At 51.6% G+C, this 15,873-nt stretch overlaps 10 protein-coding genes across 10 annotated transcripts; 4 read left to right on the top strand and 6 right to left on the bottom strand.

Annotated features, from left to right (window-relative positions):
- Window positions 1-6: 6 nt before the first annotated feature.
- On the top strand, window positions 7-1,147 carry BCR37DRAFT_401319 (uncharacterized protein; the record flags this gene model as incomplete). Its single annotated transcript, XM_040871830.1, has 2 exons — window positions 7-558; window positions 597-1,147. Exons 1-2 carry the CDS (start codon window positions 21-23, stop codon window positions 1,145-1,147), a joined length of 1,089 nt encoding a protein of 362 aa, XP_040722091.1. The 5' UTR covers window positions 7-20.
- BCR37DRAFT_384433 (WD repeat protein) lies at window positions 1,107-5,006 on the bottom strand. Its single transcript, XM_040870228.1, has one exon. The coding sequence runs from the start codon at window positions 4,975-4,977 to the stop codon at window positions 1,168-1,170; it is 3,810 nt and encodes a 1,269-aa protein (XP_040722090.1). The 5' UTR covers window positions 4,978-5,006; the 3' UTR covers window positions 1,107-1,167.
- A 71-nt stretch (window positions 5,007-5,077) lies between these two features.
- On the bottom strand, window positions 5,078-7,688 carry BCR37DRAFT_401317 (peptidase C65 Otubain-domain-containing protein; the record flags this gene model as incomplete). Its single annotated transcript, XM_040871829.1, has 3 exons — window positions 6,667-7,688; window positions 6,450-6,629; window positions 5,078-6,280 (listed from the first exon to the last, which is right to left on the bottom strand). The coding sequence occupies exons 1-3, from the start codon at window positions 7,234-7,236 to the stop codon at window positions 5,078-5,080; spliced, it is 1,953 nt and encodes a 650-aa protein (XP_040722089.1). The 5' UTR covers window positions 7,237-7,688.
- Window positions 7,325-8,664, bottom strand: BCR37DRAFT_384430 (uncharacterized protein). Its single transcript, XM_040870227.1, has 2 exons — window positions 8,211-8,664; window positions 7,325-8,160 (listed from the first exon to the last, which is right to left on the bottom strand). Exons 1-2 carry the CDS (start codon window positions 8,296-8,298, stop codon window positions 7,343-7,345), a joined length of 906 nt encoding a protein of 301 aa, XP_040722088.1. The 5' UTR covers window positions 8,299-8,664; the 3' UTR covers window positions 7,325-7,342.
- A 492-nt stretch (window positions 8,665-9,156) lies between these two features.
- BCR37DRAFT_341456 (actin cortical patch SUR7/pH-response regulator pali) lies at window positions 9,157-9,810 on the top strand (the record flags this gene model as incomplete). The annotated part of the gene is made up of 1 exon (XM_040867399.1): window positions 9,157-9,810. A coding segment is annotated over one exon (654 nt), but the record flags the coding sequence as incomplete, so codon positions are not given.
- Window positions 9,811-10,265: 455 nt separating this feature from the next.
- On the top strand, window positions 10,266-11,078 carry BCR37DRAFT_395766 (uncharacterized protein; the record flags this gene model as incomplete). The annotated part of the gene is made up of 1 exon (XM_040871669.1): window positions 10,266-11,078. The coding sequence occupies one exon, from the start codon at window positions 10,266-10,268 to the stop codon at window positions 11,076-11,078; it is 813 nt and encodes a 270-aa protein (XP_040722086.1).
- Window positions 11,079-11,121: 43 nt separating this feature from the next.
- Window positions 11,122-11,889, bottom strand: BCR37DRAFT_395765 (uncharacterized protein; the record flags this gene model as incomplete). The annotated part of the gene is made up of 1 exon (XM_040871668.1): window positions 11,122-11,889. One exon carries the CDS (start codon window positions 11,887-11,889, stop codon window positions 11,122-11,124), a length of 768 nt encoding a protein of 255 aa, XP_040722085.1.
- A 308-nt stretch (window positions 11,890-12,197) lies between these two features.
- BCR37DRAFT_202764 (uncharacterized protein) lies at window positions 12,198-14,306 on the top strand. The gene has a single exon (XM_040866363.1). The coding sequence runs from the start codon at window positions 12,506-12,508 to the stop codon at window positions 14,225-14,227; it is 1,722 nt and encodes a 573-aa protein (XP_040722084.1). The 5' UTR covers window positions 12,198-12,505; the 3' UTR covers window positions 14,228-14,306.
- A 103-nt stretch (window positions 14,307-14,409) lies between these two features.
- BCR37DRAFT_352647 (60S ribosomal protein L37) lies at window positions 14,410-14,738 on the bottom strand (the record flags this gene model as incomplete). The annotated part of the gene is made up of 2 exons (XM_040868147.1): window positions 14,410-14,654; window positions 14,705-14,738. 2 exons carry the CDS (start codon window positions 14,736-14,738, stop codon window positions 14,410-14,412), a joined length of 279 nt encoding a protein of 92 aa, XP_040722083.1.
- Window positions 14,739-14,870: 132 nt separating this feature from the next.
- Window positions 14,871-15,844, bottom strand: BCR37DRAFT_384427 (uncharacterized protein). The gene has a single exon (XM_040870226.1). The coding sequence runs from the start codon at window positions 15,715-15,717 to the stop codon at window positions 14,920-14,922; it is 798 nt and encodes a 265-aa protein (XP_040722082.1). The 5' UTR covers window positions 15,718-15,844; the 3' UTR covers window positions 14,871-14,919.
- Window positions 15,845-15,873: the final 29 nt, after the last annotated feature.

The following is a 15,873-nucleotide window of genomic DNA, read 5'->3' as shown; positions in this document are numbered from 1 at the left end:
CCCGCGCAGAGTCAAAGCGCATGGCGCAGCGCGGTCTTCTTCCTTTTTCTACCCTGATTGCACGCGAGCAAGACAATGAGCAGCTCTCAAGCTTTCGCTACAGTGGCAACCATTTCTCCTCGGACGTGCCTAGCTCTGACATCCAAAACGACGAGGACTGGACGCCACGACCTTCACGGAAGCGTACATTTGCAGCGTACTCGAGCGACACGGAAGAACTGTCACTTTCACAATCCGCAAATCCCGCTGCCGCCAGATATCAGCGCGCAAAGCGTCGTTCCCTGGCCCTTGAGCGTGCCGTTGCACCGAATCTCTTCCAGTCGCAGGTAGTGCAGAACGTCGTCAATGAAGCTATTGAGAATGGCAAGACTCACGTTGACCTCAGTCAGCGTAACTTGACAGTCCTACCAGATGTTATATCTGACCTCAACTTACTAGTGTCTGCCAGTCAAGGGATCAGCATGAAGCCGCAGCTGCGCTTGTTCTTGTCACGTAATCGACTCAAGACTCTGCCGGAATCACTTTTCGAATTGAAAGAGCTCGAGTTCCTCTCTTTGTGTAATGCTTCTTGACTGCAAGTGTCGCGCTAATCTCAGCTGGCAACAAGCTCAAGACACTTTCGAGCAGCATCGGGAAGCTCAAGAATCTTGTATCGCTGAATGTTGGTCTCAACCAGATTGAGTTTCTGCCTGCATCCTTGTTGACCCTGCCAAAGCTGGAGCAGCTCGTCTTTGAATGTTCAGAGTCTCCTCCATCACCAGCAAAGTCACAGCCATCTCAGCGCAAACGTCGGAAACCAACACTCGATGCGCCACCGCGTTCGATACGTCTCAGTAGACGCGCTAAATCCAATGCACGCGTTCCTACCTTGTATGAATATTCTCTTCGCAGCATCCGTGGCAATCCTGCTTGCTTTGCATGGTTCAAGGACATCTACGAGAACTATGATCTTGAGCGCTTTTTGGTTCCCTTGGAGAATCGCTCCTTTTGCGACACATGCGGCATTGGTATGCACGATGTGTATGCAACACGGGAGGAACACTGGTCTGGCTTTGCAGGCGCGGACGGCATCCCGATTCGACGCAACTTATGCAGCCTGACATGTCTAGAGGGAGCACCGCAGTACGAAGACAGCGATGAGGAGTAGGCATCAAAAAGTTCATTAATCTACAAAACGCGATCACTCGCAGGCTTGTTGAGATGGATGTGCGAATCACTGCCGCCACTGCTTGCAAGCACCATACGATGTGGATGAAATGCTAACGCCGAAACAGCTGAGCTTCGGCCGCTTTGCCCTGCCAAGAACCCTCCTGCCGGTTGCCGCATCGTGCTGAGCGACTGTCCCGACATGGTCCAGACTTTGAGGATGTGGTTCGTGCTACCAGTGGCAAAGACAGAGGCATGTTCATGAACTGCCATGCTGCGCAAATTCCCTCGATGCGCTTCAATTTCTGAGACGCAAGAGTCGAGACGCAGATCCCATAACTTGACCTCGCCCGTCACGCAGGATGAGAGCAACTCGCGATGACCACCACGCTGCATGTGGATATTGGTGACCCAGGCCTTGTGGTCCTTCCACAGTTTGACCATTGCATCGCGCGGTCCAAGTCGTTTGTCGTAGACGCGCACTGCGCCATCACCAAAGCCAGCCGCAAACAGATTCCCTTCCACCTGATCGCTCGTCAGTGATGTGATGCAAGACCCGCTTCGAGCAGGGATATCGTTGATGCTGACTTCCTTGCGTGCATCAAACACTCGAATGACTTTGACATCCCCACCCACCAAGAGATGACCTTTACCCTGCTGCCAGTCGGCAACCAGACCTGAACTACGGTTGCTTGGCAACAAGTCACTGAGTGCACGCCAAGAAGTGACAAGCTCCACGTCCGGTTGCTCATAATTGCGATAAAGACGAACCACGCCATCGCTCGAGCCCGTCAGTAACAATGCCTTGTCGTCTTCGTTCAGCAATTTGAATTCAGTGATACGACTGCGCGGCGGGTTGCTATTTGAGAAGCTGTTGAGGCGTCGCGAAGTCTCCCAGTCCCAAACTGTAAGACCATCCTTATCATCTGCTGCCAGGAGATGTGGTTCAAACTGATGGAAAAGCAACTTCGTCGGTTGCGATACATTGTCAAACAAGCCAGACTGTTGCGACCATGCGTTATGCTCTGCGACATCCTTAAGGCCCTGATTGTGCTGGATGATGTGCTCGTTCCGTGTCCGCCGCCATAATCGCTCGTTGTAATCCACCGAACCAGGCTCTTCAGACTCTTCAGATTTCATTTGAGGTTCCGTAAAGTACTCGTATGACCATGCCAAAAAGGTGCTTTCTAAAGGCAGATTCTGTGATGGCTGACGAAACTGCTTGGGCAAAGGCCGTGGTAGTGCAGCTAGGGGCGTTTGTGGCACCACAGATGGGTCGGCCGGGGGTGGCTGATTTGGCTCAGGCCTGTAATCATCTGACGAGTCTGGGTAACCAAGGGCGAAATTCTTGAGCGAGACAGCAATGCTTGCTGATCGCTTGATGGTTTGTTTAAGAGTCGATGTGTTTGAGCGCTTCAACTCTGGCAGCGGCTCGCGTTGATTTTCCACATCGCGCAATGTCAATGTGCGAGTCATCTGCACAACGTCAGGGGGACTTAGCATGTTGAGCAACGCTCGTGTAGCATCTCCGAGCTTGCTTGCCAACAGACTCTTGGTGAGCGAGTCTAGGACAACATTTGCAGATAGCTCAACCTCTGGGAACGGGTCAGCAGAGAACATCAGCAGGGTCTTCCAAATTGCGCTGTAGACACTGTCTCTCGAGCGCATCTTCTTCTGTTCACCTGCTTCTGCTCTGAGCATCTCAAAAGCTGCAACCAAAAACTTGCTTTCGTAGCGCACAACGAGGGCACTCAAAAAGACGACAAGCTCCTTGCGAACAAGGGCAGATCCATCAGCGCTCAAGCTTAAGCTTGCAACAGCTAGGTACTCTTCCGTTGCTTGTACTTCGTCATCCATATTGAGGCCCAAAAATGTAGTCATGGCAACAAGCGCGGCCGCCCGAACTTCAGGAATATTATCCCCCAAGGCCTCAACGATACGCTGTGGAGCTTTCTCTCGGATCCCTTGCCATTTGGCTTCCGCAAAGTCCTTCCAGCTACAGGAAATAAGCAACAAACTCCATTGACGAAGTTGAGGGTCACCTTGTGGGTCAGACTGGGCTGTTGGATCAAAGCGTGTTCTGTCCAAAACGCACGCCATAAGTCCTTGCGCGCCCAACAACGCAACTTGCCCTTGTCGGTAGTCCTTTGCGAACGCAGCAAGGATGAACGTCGCCATTGCCTTGTGTGCAAGCCGTTCAGCGGTAGCGAGGAGAATGTCTGGGTTCAACAAGACTTGCACAAAGTAATTGTACTCGTTTGCTTTCATCAAGTCAGTCTGACAACTACCGTCAACGGCCAAGATGCGCGCCCAAATAAAGATCAAAACTGGCTTGAGCTCCGCGGCCGGACTTTGTAGCAGTCTGAGGACATAGGGGAAGATGCCGATGCTCAGTGCGAGGTTGACTGCCCACGGACCAAGGTCGAGGAATTTGGAGAGCAAGATGAGAGCGCGCAGACGATGTGCCTGGGACAGGAGCACCTGAAGCACAATTGGCAATTGGTCTGGCGCCTTTCTACTGGCTGAACCAGTCTGAAGCCAAACCTCAAAGGCTTGAAGCTGCTCTGCAAAGAAGGTGGAAGGAACGTACGAGTCATCTGATTCATTGAGAAGCCTTGGTAGCTGTGCTAGGCAGGTATCCACGGCAAGGTCCCATGAATCCCACATTGGATGCGCATAAGTCGATGGAAGGACGGGAAACGACATGGGATGGCACTGATGCACACGCATGATGCGCTCAGCGAGTAGGAAGTTGCGAAAGAGGGCTGCAACCATGAGATCTTGTCTGAATAATCGTTTAAAGAGCGGGCCTGGCAAGACATTCCATGCAATCGTATCTGTAATGGCGGTGAAGATCCAATTGAGCTCTCCTAGCGCTGTGCGACGATCCTGTAAGCGACCTGGTATCCGCGCTACCATATCAATGGTCAACGGGCTGGGCAGTGGATTCTGCAGCACAAACCAACGCACAGCAATTTCGATGGGTGATGTCAAGCAGCTAGTAAACAAGTCTGCAGGCAAATCAGGATTCATCGGCAGTACTTCGTTTGCTTGACACGCTGCAAGCAAGATGCACTCCTTTTGACTTGGACCAGGCACAAATGTTGAATCTTCCCTTGCTTGACGTTGCATTTCTGTATCGCGCTGTTCTGCGAAACGATGGAAATTACTGATGATGTTGCCTGCTGCACTGCAGTCAAAGACATACAAGCACGGCGACCCGAGCCACGACTGTAAATCATAAAGCGAGACGGGAATGTACTGTGTATAAGTCTTGTTGAAGACCCAAATTTCGCCAGAAGCGGTAGGCTTCGGCACGCCATGTCCATTGTAGTGAAATAAAGTCCGTTCATCCTTCGCATTCCGTCGCTGAGCAGCACAAAACTTTTTGGTCTCTTCAACCGATGGATCGAGGTAGATTTTATAGCGTGTACGCATCGAGAGCGTTTCATATTGCTGCTGCAAGTGCTTGCCGATTGTCTCGAGCGCTTTTGATACGGGCTGCAGGAATGGATCCACCCAGCACTCAAGCTTTGCGCAGGGAACAGTCTTGACGACATCCGGTGGATCAGTGCCAATATTGAGACACGTCACGAGCGCCGCAGACACTGTCTTCATCCGTTCGCGCATCCGCCAATCCGGCATAGCAGGCTGATCTATTCTTGGGTTGCCGCAAGATTCATGCCGCTTGTCATTGAAGTACATGAGCCAGACTTGTTCGAGCACAGCGAGGTATTCTTCCGGTCGCTGATCGAAGCCGTGACGCGCTTCGAGGGATTCTTGACTGACGAGCGTCGCTGCAACGGACGCCGCATCCCCGGCCTCTGCCATCCCTGGCCTGTGCACGCACGTTAGCTAGCGGACCTAGTGGAGCACTTTTTGTCGTCGCATCTGCATATAGATGGATTTTACACAGTCACATTTCATTTGTCTATGAGGTCTTTTTAGCTTGAGGGTGCTTGATGGCCAAGCACCAGATGTCTAGATGTTGCGTAATCTCCTTGATGACATCGACCACAAAGCTGCCGTGGATGCCGAGAGACAAGCCTAAACTCAGCCAGACGATATCTCTCGCTTCCATGGCACCAATTTTGTGGTTGAAGGCGATCCCTGCGAGCATGGGGAATAGGAGGAAGTAAGGCGTGAAGTACGGGAACGGTGCATGCGTAATGTGCGCCGTGATCATGAGGCCTACCGAGTAGGCAAAGAGGATACCGAGGAAGAACAGGAATGGCACACACTGCTCAGTGACGACAGTCGGATTCAACCAGGCAAAGAGCATTGTGATGCCTGAGCTGAGGAAGAATGGGATGAGACCGGAGAGGGCTGGTGCGAGGGGCAGGTTGTTCTTTCGTCGAGCAGCAATGACATTGACGGAGGAGCCGAAAATGTTGGCAATGAGAGCGATGCCGCCAAAGTAGAGAAAGACGTGCTTGAGTTCTGCATCTCGAAGGAAGCTAGGCAAGTGCTTGACAAGCGAGAAGCTCGCAACGCCAAGCTTATCAACGACGCGTTGATCCCAAAATGTGGGTCCATAGAGTGCAGTGATGGTGTGCAGGCCAACAACCAACAAGATGCCCTCGACAGGTCCTGAAAAGGCACTGAGATAGAGCGTACCAGTGTGGTACTCTTCCCACGTTGTGAGGTAAAAATTGCAGGTTGTTGCAAACTGCGAGGCAATGGCCCACCAGGATTGATGCAAGTTGATGGTGGATGCCGTCAACAATACTTCGAGGGTTGTGTTGAGTGCGTCGCAACCATGATCAAACATTTCGCCGAGTGGAGATGATTGGCCTGTTCGACGTGCCTGCATGCCATCGACTGCATCGAATGCCTGGTACAAGAAGAGCGAGACTGCCCATCCGAGGGACACCCAGGGTGGGACGCCATGCTCGAGGCCAGGATCATAGTACAGCAGCTGTAAGACATTGGCAACAACAAACAAGAGACCAAGCAAAGTAATCATGTTTGGCGCAAGCCACATGGGGAAGAGCAGTAGAAATTTGTTCCAGAAGGGCTTGAGAATGTACTTGGAGACTGGACTATTGTCAATCGCACTGTACTTGTACAGTTTGAGATTGTCTAGGTTCTTGCGAGAGAGATACATGTTGACGGTGCAGCACAATGGCAGAGTCTAAACGTTGCCTTGGATTGTACAGCTGTTGTGTCTTGAGTTTTGGATCAGTTTGGTCGCGGCAATGACGCAGCAAACAGTCAAATTAATCAGATGGAGACAAGCTAGTATAGAAGCGATAAAATCCATGCTATCTTGGACTTTTCATCAGTCGTCTCTGTTCCTATACCAAAACATCGTAGTGTCCTGGTCGATATAGAAGCTTGACAACATGTACTGCGTCCCCCTCATCAGGCCGTACTTGATGGACAGTCGCTTCATCCCCTGCAGACCTATCAAGATACACGATATCCACACCAACGTGTAATGCATTCACAAGACCGTTGATTTGCAGGTGATCTGCTTCTGCCTGAATGTCAGCGGTTTCTAGTGTGAATGGACCTTACATCCATGGCTTCAACCCATCGCTCACACCAACGTGGCAAGACTTCTCCTTCATCCAAATAGGGCATATAAGACTCTGCATGCTGCTTGATGTACGCTGAAGTGACGAAGCGTATATAGACAACTGCCGCATTGGAAATTTCGGGATCATTGATGGAGGCATGCAAGTCCGTTGCATGCAGCAATTCAATGGTTGTTTCTAGAAAATCTTCATACACGATACTCACGAATCCTGCTGCATCGAGCAAGTGTGCACATGCTTTCAGGTTCTTGTCTAGTTGTGCGACTGCATCGTCTCCGGATGTGCGGACTTGGGAGAAGAGACTAAAGAGCCATGCTCGATAAAAACAATTCCCATCACCACGCGTCTTGTAGTACCTAGCGTGTTGTCCTAATGCAGCGATTTTTTGCAAGAATGCAGGGTTGCCGTGTGCGTACTCTGCTGCAAGGACAGAGATGGGTTGGTTTTGTGAGAGGAGAGGGAGTTGATCTATAGCTTCTTGTTGTACTTGTTGAGCGAATGACAGGATAGCTTCGTCTGTGGGCCTTTCGTCCTCTACGGGAGCAGACATGACTGGGTGCCGTCAAAAGAATTGTAAGCTATAGCGATTCTAGTCAAAGTGGTCGCTGGGTGGGTGCGTCGTCGAGGTTCATCCTACCACACACTACACCCCAGACTCAACAGCTCGCCCACTCTGGCAAGATCTTGACACCACTAAAGCTCAAAACAAGCATATCCTTCTCCATTGGATCTTTATCCACTTGACTCCGCTTCGCATCCATCATCTCCCGCATACGCGCCGACAAGACCGTCTCCTCCACCACGACCTCACCAAACCCACACGATTCTAATAAGGCGCGTAATGCAGATTTATCGAATAACCACCGTTCATGACCTCGTACAGGCCAAGCTCTAGCTATCTGTGCACCACACGTTGTGCCGAAACACAGACCACCTGGTGCAAGCAAGTTGAATTGTCTTGCCAGGAAGGCAGTTGCTGCTTGTTGATCAAATACATGGAGTACCATGAGTGAGTAGAATGCATCGACTCTGCCGTTGAATTGATCGAGTGGATTCGGTTGTTTTACAGGCGCTGCTGCATTGCAGAAACATGTTTTGACGGGGAGTGTTGTTCGGTCGTTGAAGAAGTCAAGGCCGAGCTGCCAGTACCCGGCAACGACATCAGACGCAATCAGGTGTGTTCGGGGTAGTCCATCCAGCAGACACTGTCGAATATCTGTACCGATACCTGCGCCTAATTCACATACAACCGGCGGATAAGGGTCTGTGAAGCGTCTTGCTAATGTTTGATAAGTAGGCAACAAAGAGACTTGTGGGAGGAGCCAGTTCAAGCCGAGAATGGTGGTATAGGCTTCGAGGTGTTGTGCGTGATTGAGGAGTTGTTGACAGCGTGCATTGAGGTCGCTGTCGGAGTGTGGGCCGAGGTAGCGGGTGAGGAAGTGACGCTCGTTGTCTCTAAAGTGAATCTGTGTGGGTTGTGCCATGGTCTACTGTAGCTGTGATGTCAAGACTAACAGTGTTCAGACAGGTCGTCAGGACTCAGCAGCTGGAGATGTGCTCTGTCTAGATCTAGTTTAGATCTGGAGAGGGAGCCGAGGAAGATCTGCGACATGTCAGATGGGATGGCCGAATATACTTCGTCATCCAAGGCTCCTCGCTGCCTTCCATATCTCTTTTATTGTGCATGACTCTTGATTCAGGCCAGGCTTATCCTGGTTATGAATGGATATGTTGCCACCTGGCAATCAGATGCAACACAGCATATGCGTTGACTGCCCTGGCCATTGACTAGCCAGGTTTTTATTATGGAGCGATTACGAGCATCCATGGTAGTGGAGTGCTGGGCGGGTCAATGTGCTGTCAGCCTGTCATGCATGTCATTCTGCCTATGCGGCTTGACAAGTGCGGGCCATGGCTCCTGATGTCATTGTTTTAGCTGTCAAACTACTGAGTACCGATGCTGTGGGGATGGATGACGCAGGGCTGACTCTGGTACTGTCACTGTCACTGTAGGCTTAGTAGTTACAGTCTGAGTCTGACTCTGAGACAGGAAGAAGAGGAAAGAGAGCGTGAGAGGAAGATGGTCCGTTGGCATGACATCGGTGGCGCAGAAGGACACGTGAGGCCGTTACTGTGCAACCGTTGGAATAGAATAGAAGTAGTCAGTATTGTATAGTAGTCTATAATGTAGGTGTAGTGAGTGAATAGAGTAAGAGTGCAGTAGAGTAGCAGAGTATAGTAGAGTATCAGAATACAGACTATACAGTATAGTGTCAGTGTACAGACATCCAGGAATGCAAACCGCCCGCCCTCATTGGTGGCTGGCCCAGTCCATGGCAGCAGCAGCAGCATCATCCAGTGAGCAGACTCAGCAGATATACAGCAGACAGCCCTCTTCTTCTTCTCTTCTATACTATACTATCCTGTCCTATCCTATACTCTACTTCCCAGCATGCAGAAATTCAGGCTCCTCTTCAGCATCGTACCCATCATCCTCCTCCTCGGCGCAATGCTCCTCCTCCTCTTCACCGTCCTCGCAGGCGCACGCACAGGCAGCCCGCTCGACAAGTTCTACTTCCTCCAGGCACAACTCTCAGCAGACGGACTCTCCTCCCCCAGCGGCTTCCTGCGCTGGACAACCTGGAACATCTGCGGACAGGAGAACGGCAATAACGTCAACTGCGGCAAGATCCAAGCAGCGCACCCATTCGCACCAGCCCGTCAGCTCACCAATGCCTCTCCATCCCTCCCCACCGCCATCACCAGCAACGACACCCAGTCCTACATCACCTCCCGCGCCTTCTTTGCATTCTTGCTCATGGGCCTCTTCTTCACCTTTGTCGCACTCCTCGCATCCCTCGTCGGCTGTCTCGGTCGTCTCGGCGGTTTCATTGGCTTGTTGACGGCATTCGTTGCATTCATCTTTGATGGGATCGCAGCAGCACTCATGACAGTCGTCTACATCCGTGGTCGTTCCAGGTTCCGAGATGCAGGTATCCCCGCTGATGTCGGTGTCAAGCTGTTTGCCTTTATGTGGACAGCAACGGCTATTTGTCTCATTTGCGCAGTCTTGTTTGCAGTGGCAGCGTGTATCCCCTCGGACAAGCCTCGTCGTACAAAGCGCGCTCGCTCATACCAGGAGAAACCCTTGGTCACTGACACAGAATCCAGCTATGTCCCCGCTGAAGTCGACAGGACCTCGTATGTCGCTCCGGTTGTTGCTGATCGATCGTCGTATGAGCGTCACCCAACAACCACGGCTCCTCCCATTGATGGCTTGCACACGACGTATGAGTCGCAAAACACCGGTGCAACGTACCTCCGATAAGGCAAAAGCTATGGACAGACAATCTCTTCTTTTGGCTGAAGTTATGCTTCTGTTGAAGTAGTACACGTTGTGTGTCTCCTGTTCGAATCTCTAATACGCGTACATACTGTACCTCTCTTCATTACACTAATCTAATACTCTCATCCTCATCCTGCTGCTTTGTTGTGCTGTGAACTGAAATTTGGCAACGAAAGTTAGAATTCGAAATCACCACCACCAGACTGAGGCAGACTCCATCCAATCCATGCACAATGAGCAAACGCGGCGTCCATCTACAGAGTGCCAATAGAGAAGCAGCCATCCAGGATACAACTGTGCGTCACTGGAAGAAACGCTGGCTCACCCCTCAACCCATCCAACCCGATCCACCCACCACCACGACCCATCCACACACTGGTGGTGGGTATGGACAGCAAGCGATTGAACAAGTCACCGTCAAACCCCTTGCCTTCAAAGTCTTTCGATGGATCAGCGTCGATGACTTACCGGCCGCTGCACAATTCGAACGAGCTGTGCGCGCAGTGGATGAGACCCGGAACAGTGACACGCAGCAGGTTGTGGAAGAGGAGAGTGAGGATTTGTCGGGTGTGCATCGTGAAGATGTCTGGCTTGAGGATGTCAGTAGCGTCAATGTCCTGCGTCGACACTTGGAAGCGGAATCACCCAACGTACCAACAATTGCTGAACCCATTCTTTTAGATGCACAGGAAATGATTGAGCATGCGCCTAGCGACGTACAGCAGCAAGAAGCGGTTGTGGACGCAGATGCAGAGATGGTCGATGCCAGTGCCGCTATTGCAGACAACACCCTCGTCCCCGTGACACAACCAGCACCGGCAGACGAACAAGGTCCTTCGGCTATTGCAGCGCCTGACCAGACACCTGTACAAGTGGACGTTGCAGCTGGTAGTGAGCTTGCAGAACCAGTCGCTGCAGCGGCACAAGTCGCTGCTGGTCTAGCACCCGTTGCTGATCCTATCAAACCAGCAGACATGGATGCAGTGGATGCGAGTATCCCAGCAGCAACACCCGTTGACGGCTCAGCATCCGTTCATGCAGCCTAATCATTCCTCTATCTCATTATTCTTGTGTTGCGCATCTATGCTTCTAAATATGCATGAGCTCTGCAATGGACATGCGTTTAACGGGTCCCAACATGGGACTCTCGCTGATTTGAACGAGCGATTCAGCAGCCGTTAGTGCACTCTCATCCAGCGTCGTCTCTCCCACAAACGGCGACGTCGTGTGATTGACTACACTCGGCGGACTGAGACTAGGTGCAGGTTGCGTGAATGCTTGGAATGCCACAACAGACGGCGTCTCACTCGCAAAACTACTCTCGCGCGACACACCACGACTTGCACGTTGCTGTGTGTGTCCCTGTAGCTGTGCAATCTGTGCATGCAACGCATCAATATACGCAGCCGTCTCTGTCAACACATCTAGTTTCCGCAATGACTCTGCACCATGCGCGTGACACGCTGGAACGAGTTGTTTCAAGCGCGTCATGGTATCATTAATCTTTTCTCGCCTGCGCTTCTCAATTTGTGAATGGGTTGTTTTTCTGGATGGCTTTGCGGAGCGTTTCCGGGAGGTATGGGCGGGTGCAGGGGTGCTTGTACCTGCGTACTGAGACTGAGACTCGACGCGCGCTTCAAGGGAGTCCTCGGACTCTTCCTCGTCTGCTGTATGCGTCCATGTTCGTTTCCTGGACGCCAACGCAGCACTCCGTCGTTGAGGCTTCTCCGCAACAGGAGACAAGGAGATCTGTGCCGGTGGAAGGGATAAGTCTGGGAGGAAGTCTGGGAGTTGTGCTTCTAGGCGCGTTGAGCCCGGTGGTGTTGCGAGCTGTTGCTGGTCAGGGACTTTACCCATATCTTTTTTGTAGGTGAAGCGTCACTATCGTAGAAAGAGAAATGGATCTTGTGAGCGTTATGTAGCCCGCACACGATACGACGACGTTATCAACCCCAGCACTGGACGCCTTGTTTGCTCCCCTTGTGTGTGTCGTGTGCGCTGTGTGTGCCATCTCATTCGCTGGAGTGGTCAAACGTCCGCCAATGAAAGCAGGAAACAGCGCAGCGTGCACACGGCAGGCTCAAGCTCGTTGCTGAAGCTTCAGGAGCGCGAGATTGAGTCTAGCGAGGGTTCCTGCGAGAGGCCTCTAGGCTTTAGCTTGACTGGGCTTGACTACTACGGGCTCGCGCACATCAAGCAAATATCATTTTGGTAATGAAACGGCGATATAGACATGGCAGCTTGGGCCCTGAGCCATACTGCTGCCGACCAGGCTAGTACCAGCATCCTGACTGCGGCCTTCTCCCCTCCTCTACACATACAGCCCCTGCTGCTGTAAAATGTGCTCATATCTCGCGGCATGGCGTGCTCGTCATTTCTCACGCCCCGTCTTCACTTCTCGACTTATTCAGGAAAAAGTTGAAAGTGAAAACAACCAAGACTTAGTCCCATCCTCGCATCACCCTTCTGCAAGATGTCTCTTCCTCCTCATGGCGGTGTCCTCAAAGACCTTCTCGTTCGAGACAAACCGAACCACGATGCCTTGCTTGCTGAATCTGAAAAGATCCCAGACATCTACCTCACCCAGCGTCATCTCTGCGACCTCGAACTCATCCTCAACGGCGGTTTCTCCCCGCTCGAAGGATTCATGAACCAACAAGACTACGAGAATGTCGTGGAAAACTTGAGGCTTGCCGATGGTACGGTCTGGTCGATGCCTATTTGTTTGGATGTCGATCAAGCGACCATCCAAGCAAAAGGGATTCAAGCCGGCTCTCGCATCACTCTTCGAGACTGGCGTGATGAGAGTCCTATTGCCATCTTGACGGTCCAGGATTTCTACCAGCCAAATAAGAAGCAAGAGGCTGAAAAGGTATTTGGCGCAGATGACGTGCTTCACCCTGCCGTCAAGTACCTGCATGGTTGTCATGATTACTACGTCGGTGGCACCGTTGAAGCGGTCAACAAGCCTCAACACTACGACTACGTCGGTCTTCGCTACACCCCAACCGAACTCCGAGCACAATTCGAAAAGCTCGCTTGGTCACGCGTGGTTGCCTTTCAAACGCGTAACCCTTTGCATCGCGCACACAAGGAACTCACGGTTCGTGCAACGCGTCAAACAAAGGCAAACTTGTTGTTGCATCCCGTCGTTGGTATTACCAAGGAAATGGATGTAGACCACTTCACCCGTGTCAAGGCCTATGAAGCCGTTATGCAAACGTACCCAAAAGGTATGGCTATGCTTGCTCTACTGCCCCTTGCTATGCGTATGGGTGGACCGCGTGAAGCACTCTGGCATGCCATTATTCGAAAGAACTTTGGTGCGTGTGCGTTTTGCATTGGAAGGGATCATGCTGGCCCTGGTAAGAACAAGGATGGTCAAGACTTCTATGGTCCGTATGATGCACAGACGCTTGTTGCAAAGTATGAGTCGGAGGTCGGCATTGAGGTGGTTCCTTTTGCTCAAATGAGTTACTTGCCAGGCACAGATGAGTATATGCCCAAAGATCAAGTCAAGGAAGGTACACAAACACTCGATCTGTCCGGCACTGAAGTCCGCAATCGTCTGCGAACCGGTGCTCCCATCCCAGAATGGTTCTCCTACCCGGCCGTTGTCAAGGTGTTGCGTGAATCTTACCCACCCCGACACAAGCAAGGTTTCACCGTGTTCCTGACAGGTCACTACAACAGTGGTAAGGACACGATTGCACGTGCTCTGCAAGTCACGCTCAACCAACAAGGTGGACGTAGCGTCTCCCTGTTGCTCGGTGAAACAGTTCGTTCCGAGCTATCCTCCGAATTGGGCTTCAGCAAGGAAGACCGTGACAAGAATGTGGCACGCATTGCTTTTGTCAGTGCAGAACTGACACGTGCCGGTGCAGCTGTCATTGCTGCACCGATTGCACCGTATGATGCGTCTCGCAAGTTGGCAAAGCAAGCGATTGAGCAGGTTGGGTCGTGCTTTTTGGTGCATGTTGCTACACCGCTTGAGTACTGTGAAAAGACGGATCGCAAGGGGAATTTCAAGCGTGCTCGCAGTGGTGAAATCAAGGGTTTCACGGGCGTGGATGCGCCGTATGAGGAACCTGCAGAGGCGTCTCTCAAGGTGGATATCTCAAAGGAGACTGTGCAGAGTATTGTGCACAAGATCATCTTGACGCTCGACGCCGAGGGACTGTTCAAGTCGGGTTGAGTTGAGGCTATAATATAGATAAAGCATAGAAGAATCATTGAGAAGAGTCAAGTCGCATGCATGTGTTTATTGCTAGCTAGCAATGTAGGTGTGAGCGACTCTACAGAGATGTGTAGAATGCAAGAAAACGGTCTGTCATTCAGCCGTAGAATACGCTCTATTCAGCATTCAGCATCAAATGTCTAAGCAGAAGCAGCCGCCGTCTTGCGTACAGCAACACCTGTACGGAATCCATGGGCGAATCGTCGGTGGACTTTTGTGAGGTGTGACATACGGCCGGTGCCGGTTGTCTTGCGTCGCTTTGCCTTCTCAGACCACTCGTACTTGCGAGTCTTGGCAGCTGGGTATCCACATGATGCGCAGGTTGCCTTTTGCAGGTGGTATGAGCGGTTACCGCATCGACGGCAGAGACCGTGACTCTTTCCGTCTGAATTGTCAGATGCCTGTGATGTAGATTGGTAGATGGAGTGTACGTACGTCGTTTACCGAAGGATTGCGTTCCCTTGGTCATGGCTGGGAGTGTATCTGTGTGTTGAGTCCCTTGTAGCTTGTCTCTTGCTTCTGTTCTCTGTCGCCGTGATCCTTGCCCTAACCCTAGCTGCTTATTTTTCTTTTCGAGTGGGAAGCAGTCACGCCACAGAATATTGAGAATATATAGTAGACTAGTGGAATAGAAGTATAGTGTATGAGTACTACATCCCCTGCTTCTTCTCCTTCTGCCGCCGTATCCGCTCCTTCTTTGCACTCCGCCGCTCCTTCCTCACCCGTACTCTGCTCTCCTCCTTGCTCTCTTCCCCAGTAGCAGTAGAAGGTTCGTCATGGATTGCCAAGGTCTCTTCCTCTTCGTCCTCAACAGTTGCTTCATCAAGCCCAGGTCGATTTAGCTGGCTGTTTGCAAACCGTGTATGCTTGCCGATACTAGGTAGAGCCTCGACCTCTTGACTCTCACCACTACCAGCACTAGCAGTAGCACTAGCACTAGCAGCCGCAGTCCTGAGCTTCTCCTGGAGCATGGCATTCTGTCTTGCCACACGCAGTGCACGATCTCTGTCATGGGCTGTATTTCCACTCAGTGCATGCTTGACTGTCCTCCCAGCTGCCTCTTGATCCACTCCTCCTTTTGAACTACTGGCATCAGCAGCAGCTTCCTCATGTTTTTGACGAGCAGCTGCGTCCTTGATTTTGCCAACATACTGCTTGATGCGCTCCAACTCGCGCATGATGATATGTGTCTCTGTATTGGTCCCTTGTACCTTGAGTGCACAAAACAAGAGCGAATCCACAGCATACCCCATAGCCACGAGCAGCTTGGCTCTGTCTAGAGGTGGGAGGTCTGTCTCTTTGCAGTAGTGAACAAGCTTTGAACTCTTCTGTGAGGCTTCTTCATGAGGTCTCGCCAAGTTGAGCGGCGTCAATGTGCTTTGGACTAGGCGCAGGGCATCTTGTAGGTCAAGCAGCTGATCATGCACTGCTGCTGTGTCTAATTCCATGTCAGACGGCAAGGTACAGTGGCTCTAGCTTGTGTGTCTCTTGATCGAGCCCTTGAGTGTCTCTACAGCAGCTCTCGTTCAAGCAAACAGGTGATAGTAGCAGTAGCGAGGTGTAGTTGCAGGTCTGGTGGAAATCCCTGCAGCGAGCGCACGTAA

This window comes from Protomyces lactucae-debilis (assembly GCF_002105105.1).
Source record: "Protomyces lactucae-debilis strain 12-1054 chromosome Unknown BCR37scaffold_29, whole genome shotgun sequence".
Lineage (NCBI taxonomy): Eukaryota > Fungi > Ascomycota > Taphrinomycetes > Taphrinales > Protomycetaceae > Protomyces > Protomyces lactucae-debilis.
The sequence above is the reverse complement of the archived record's forward strand: the minus strand, read 5'-3'. Positions and strand labels throughout refer to the sequence as shown.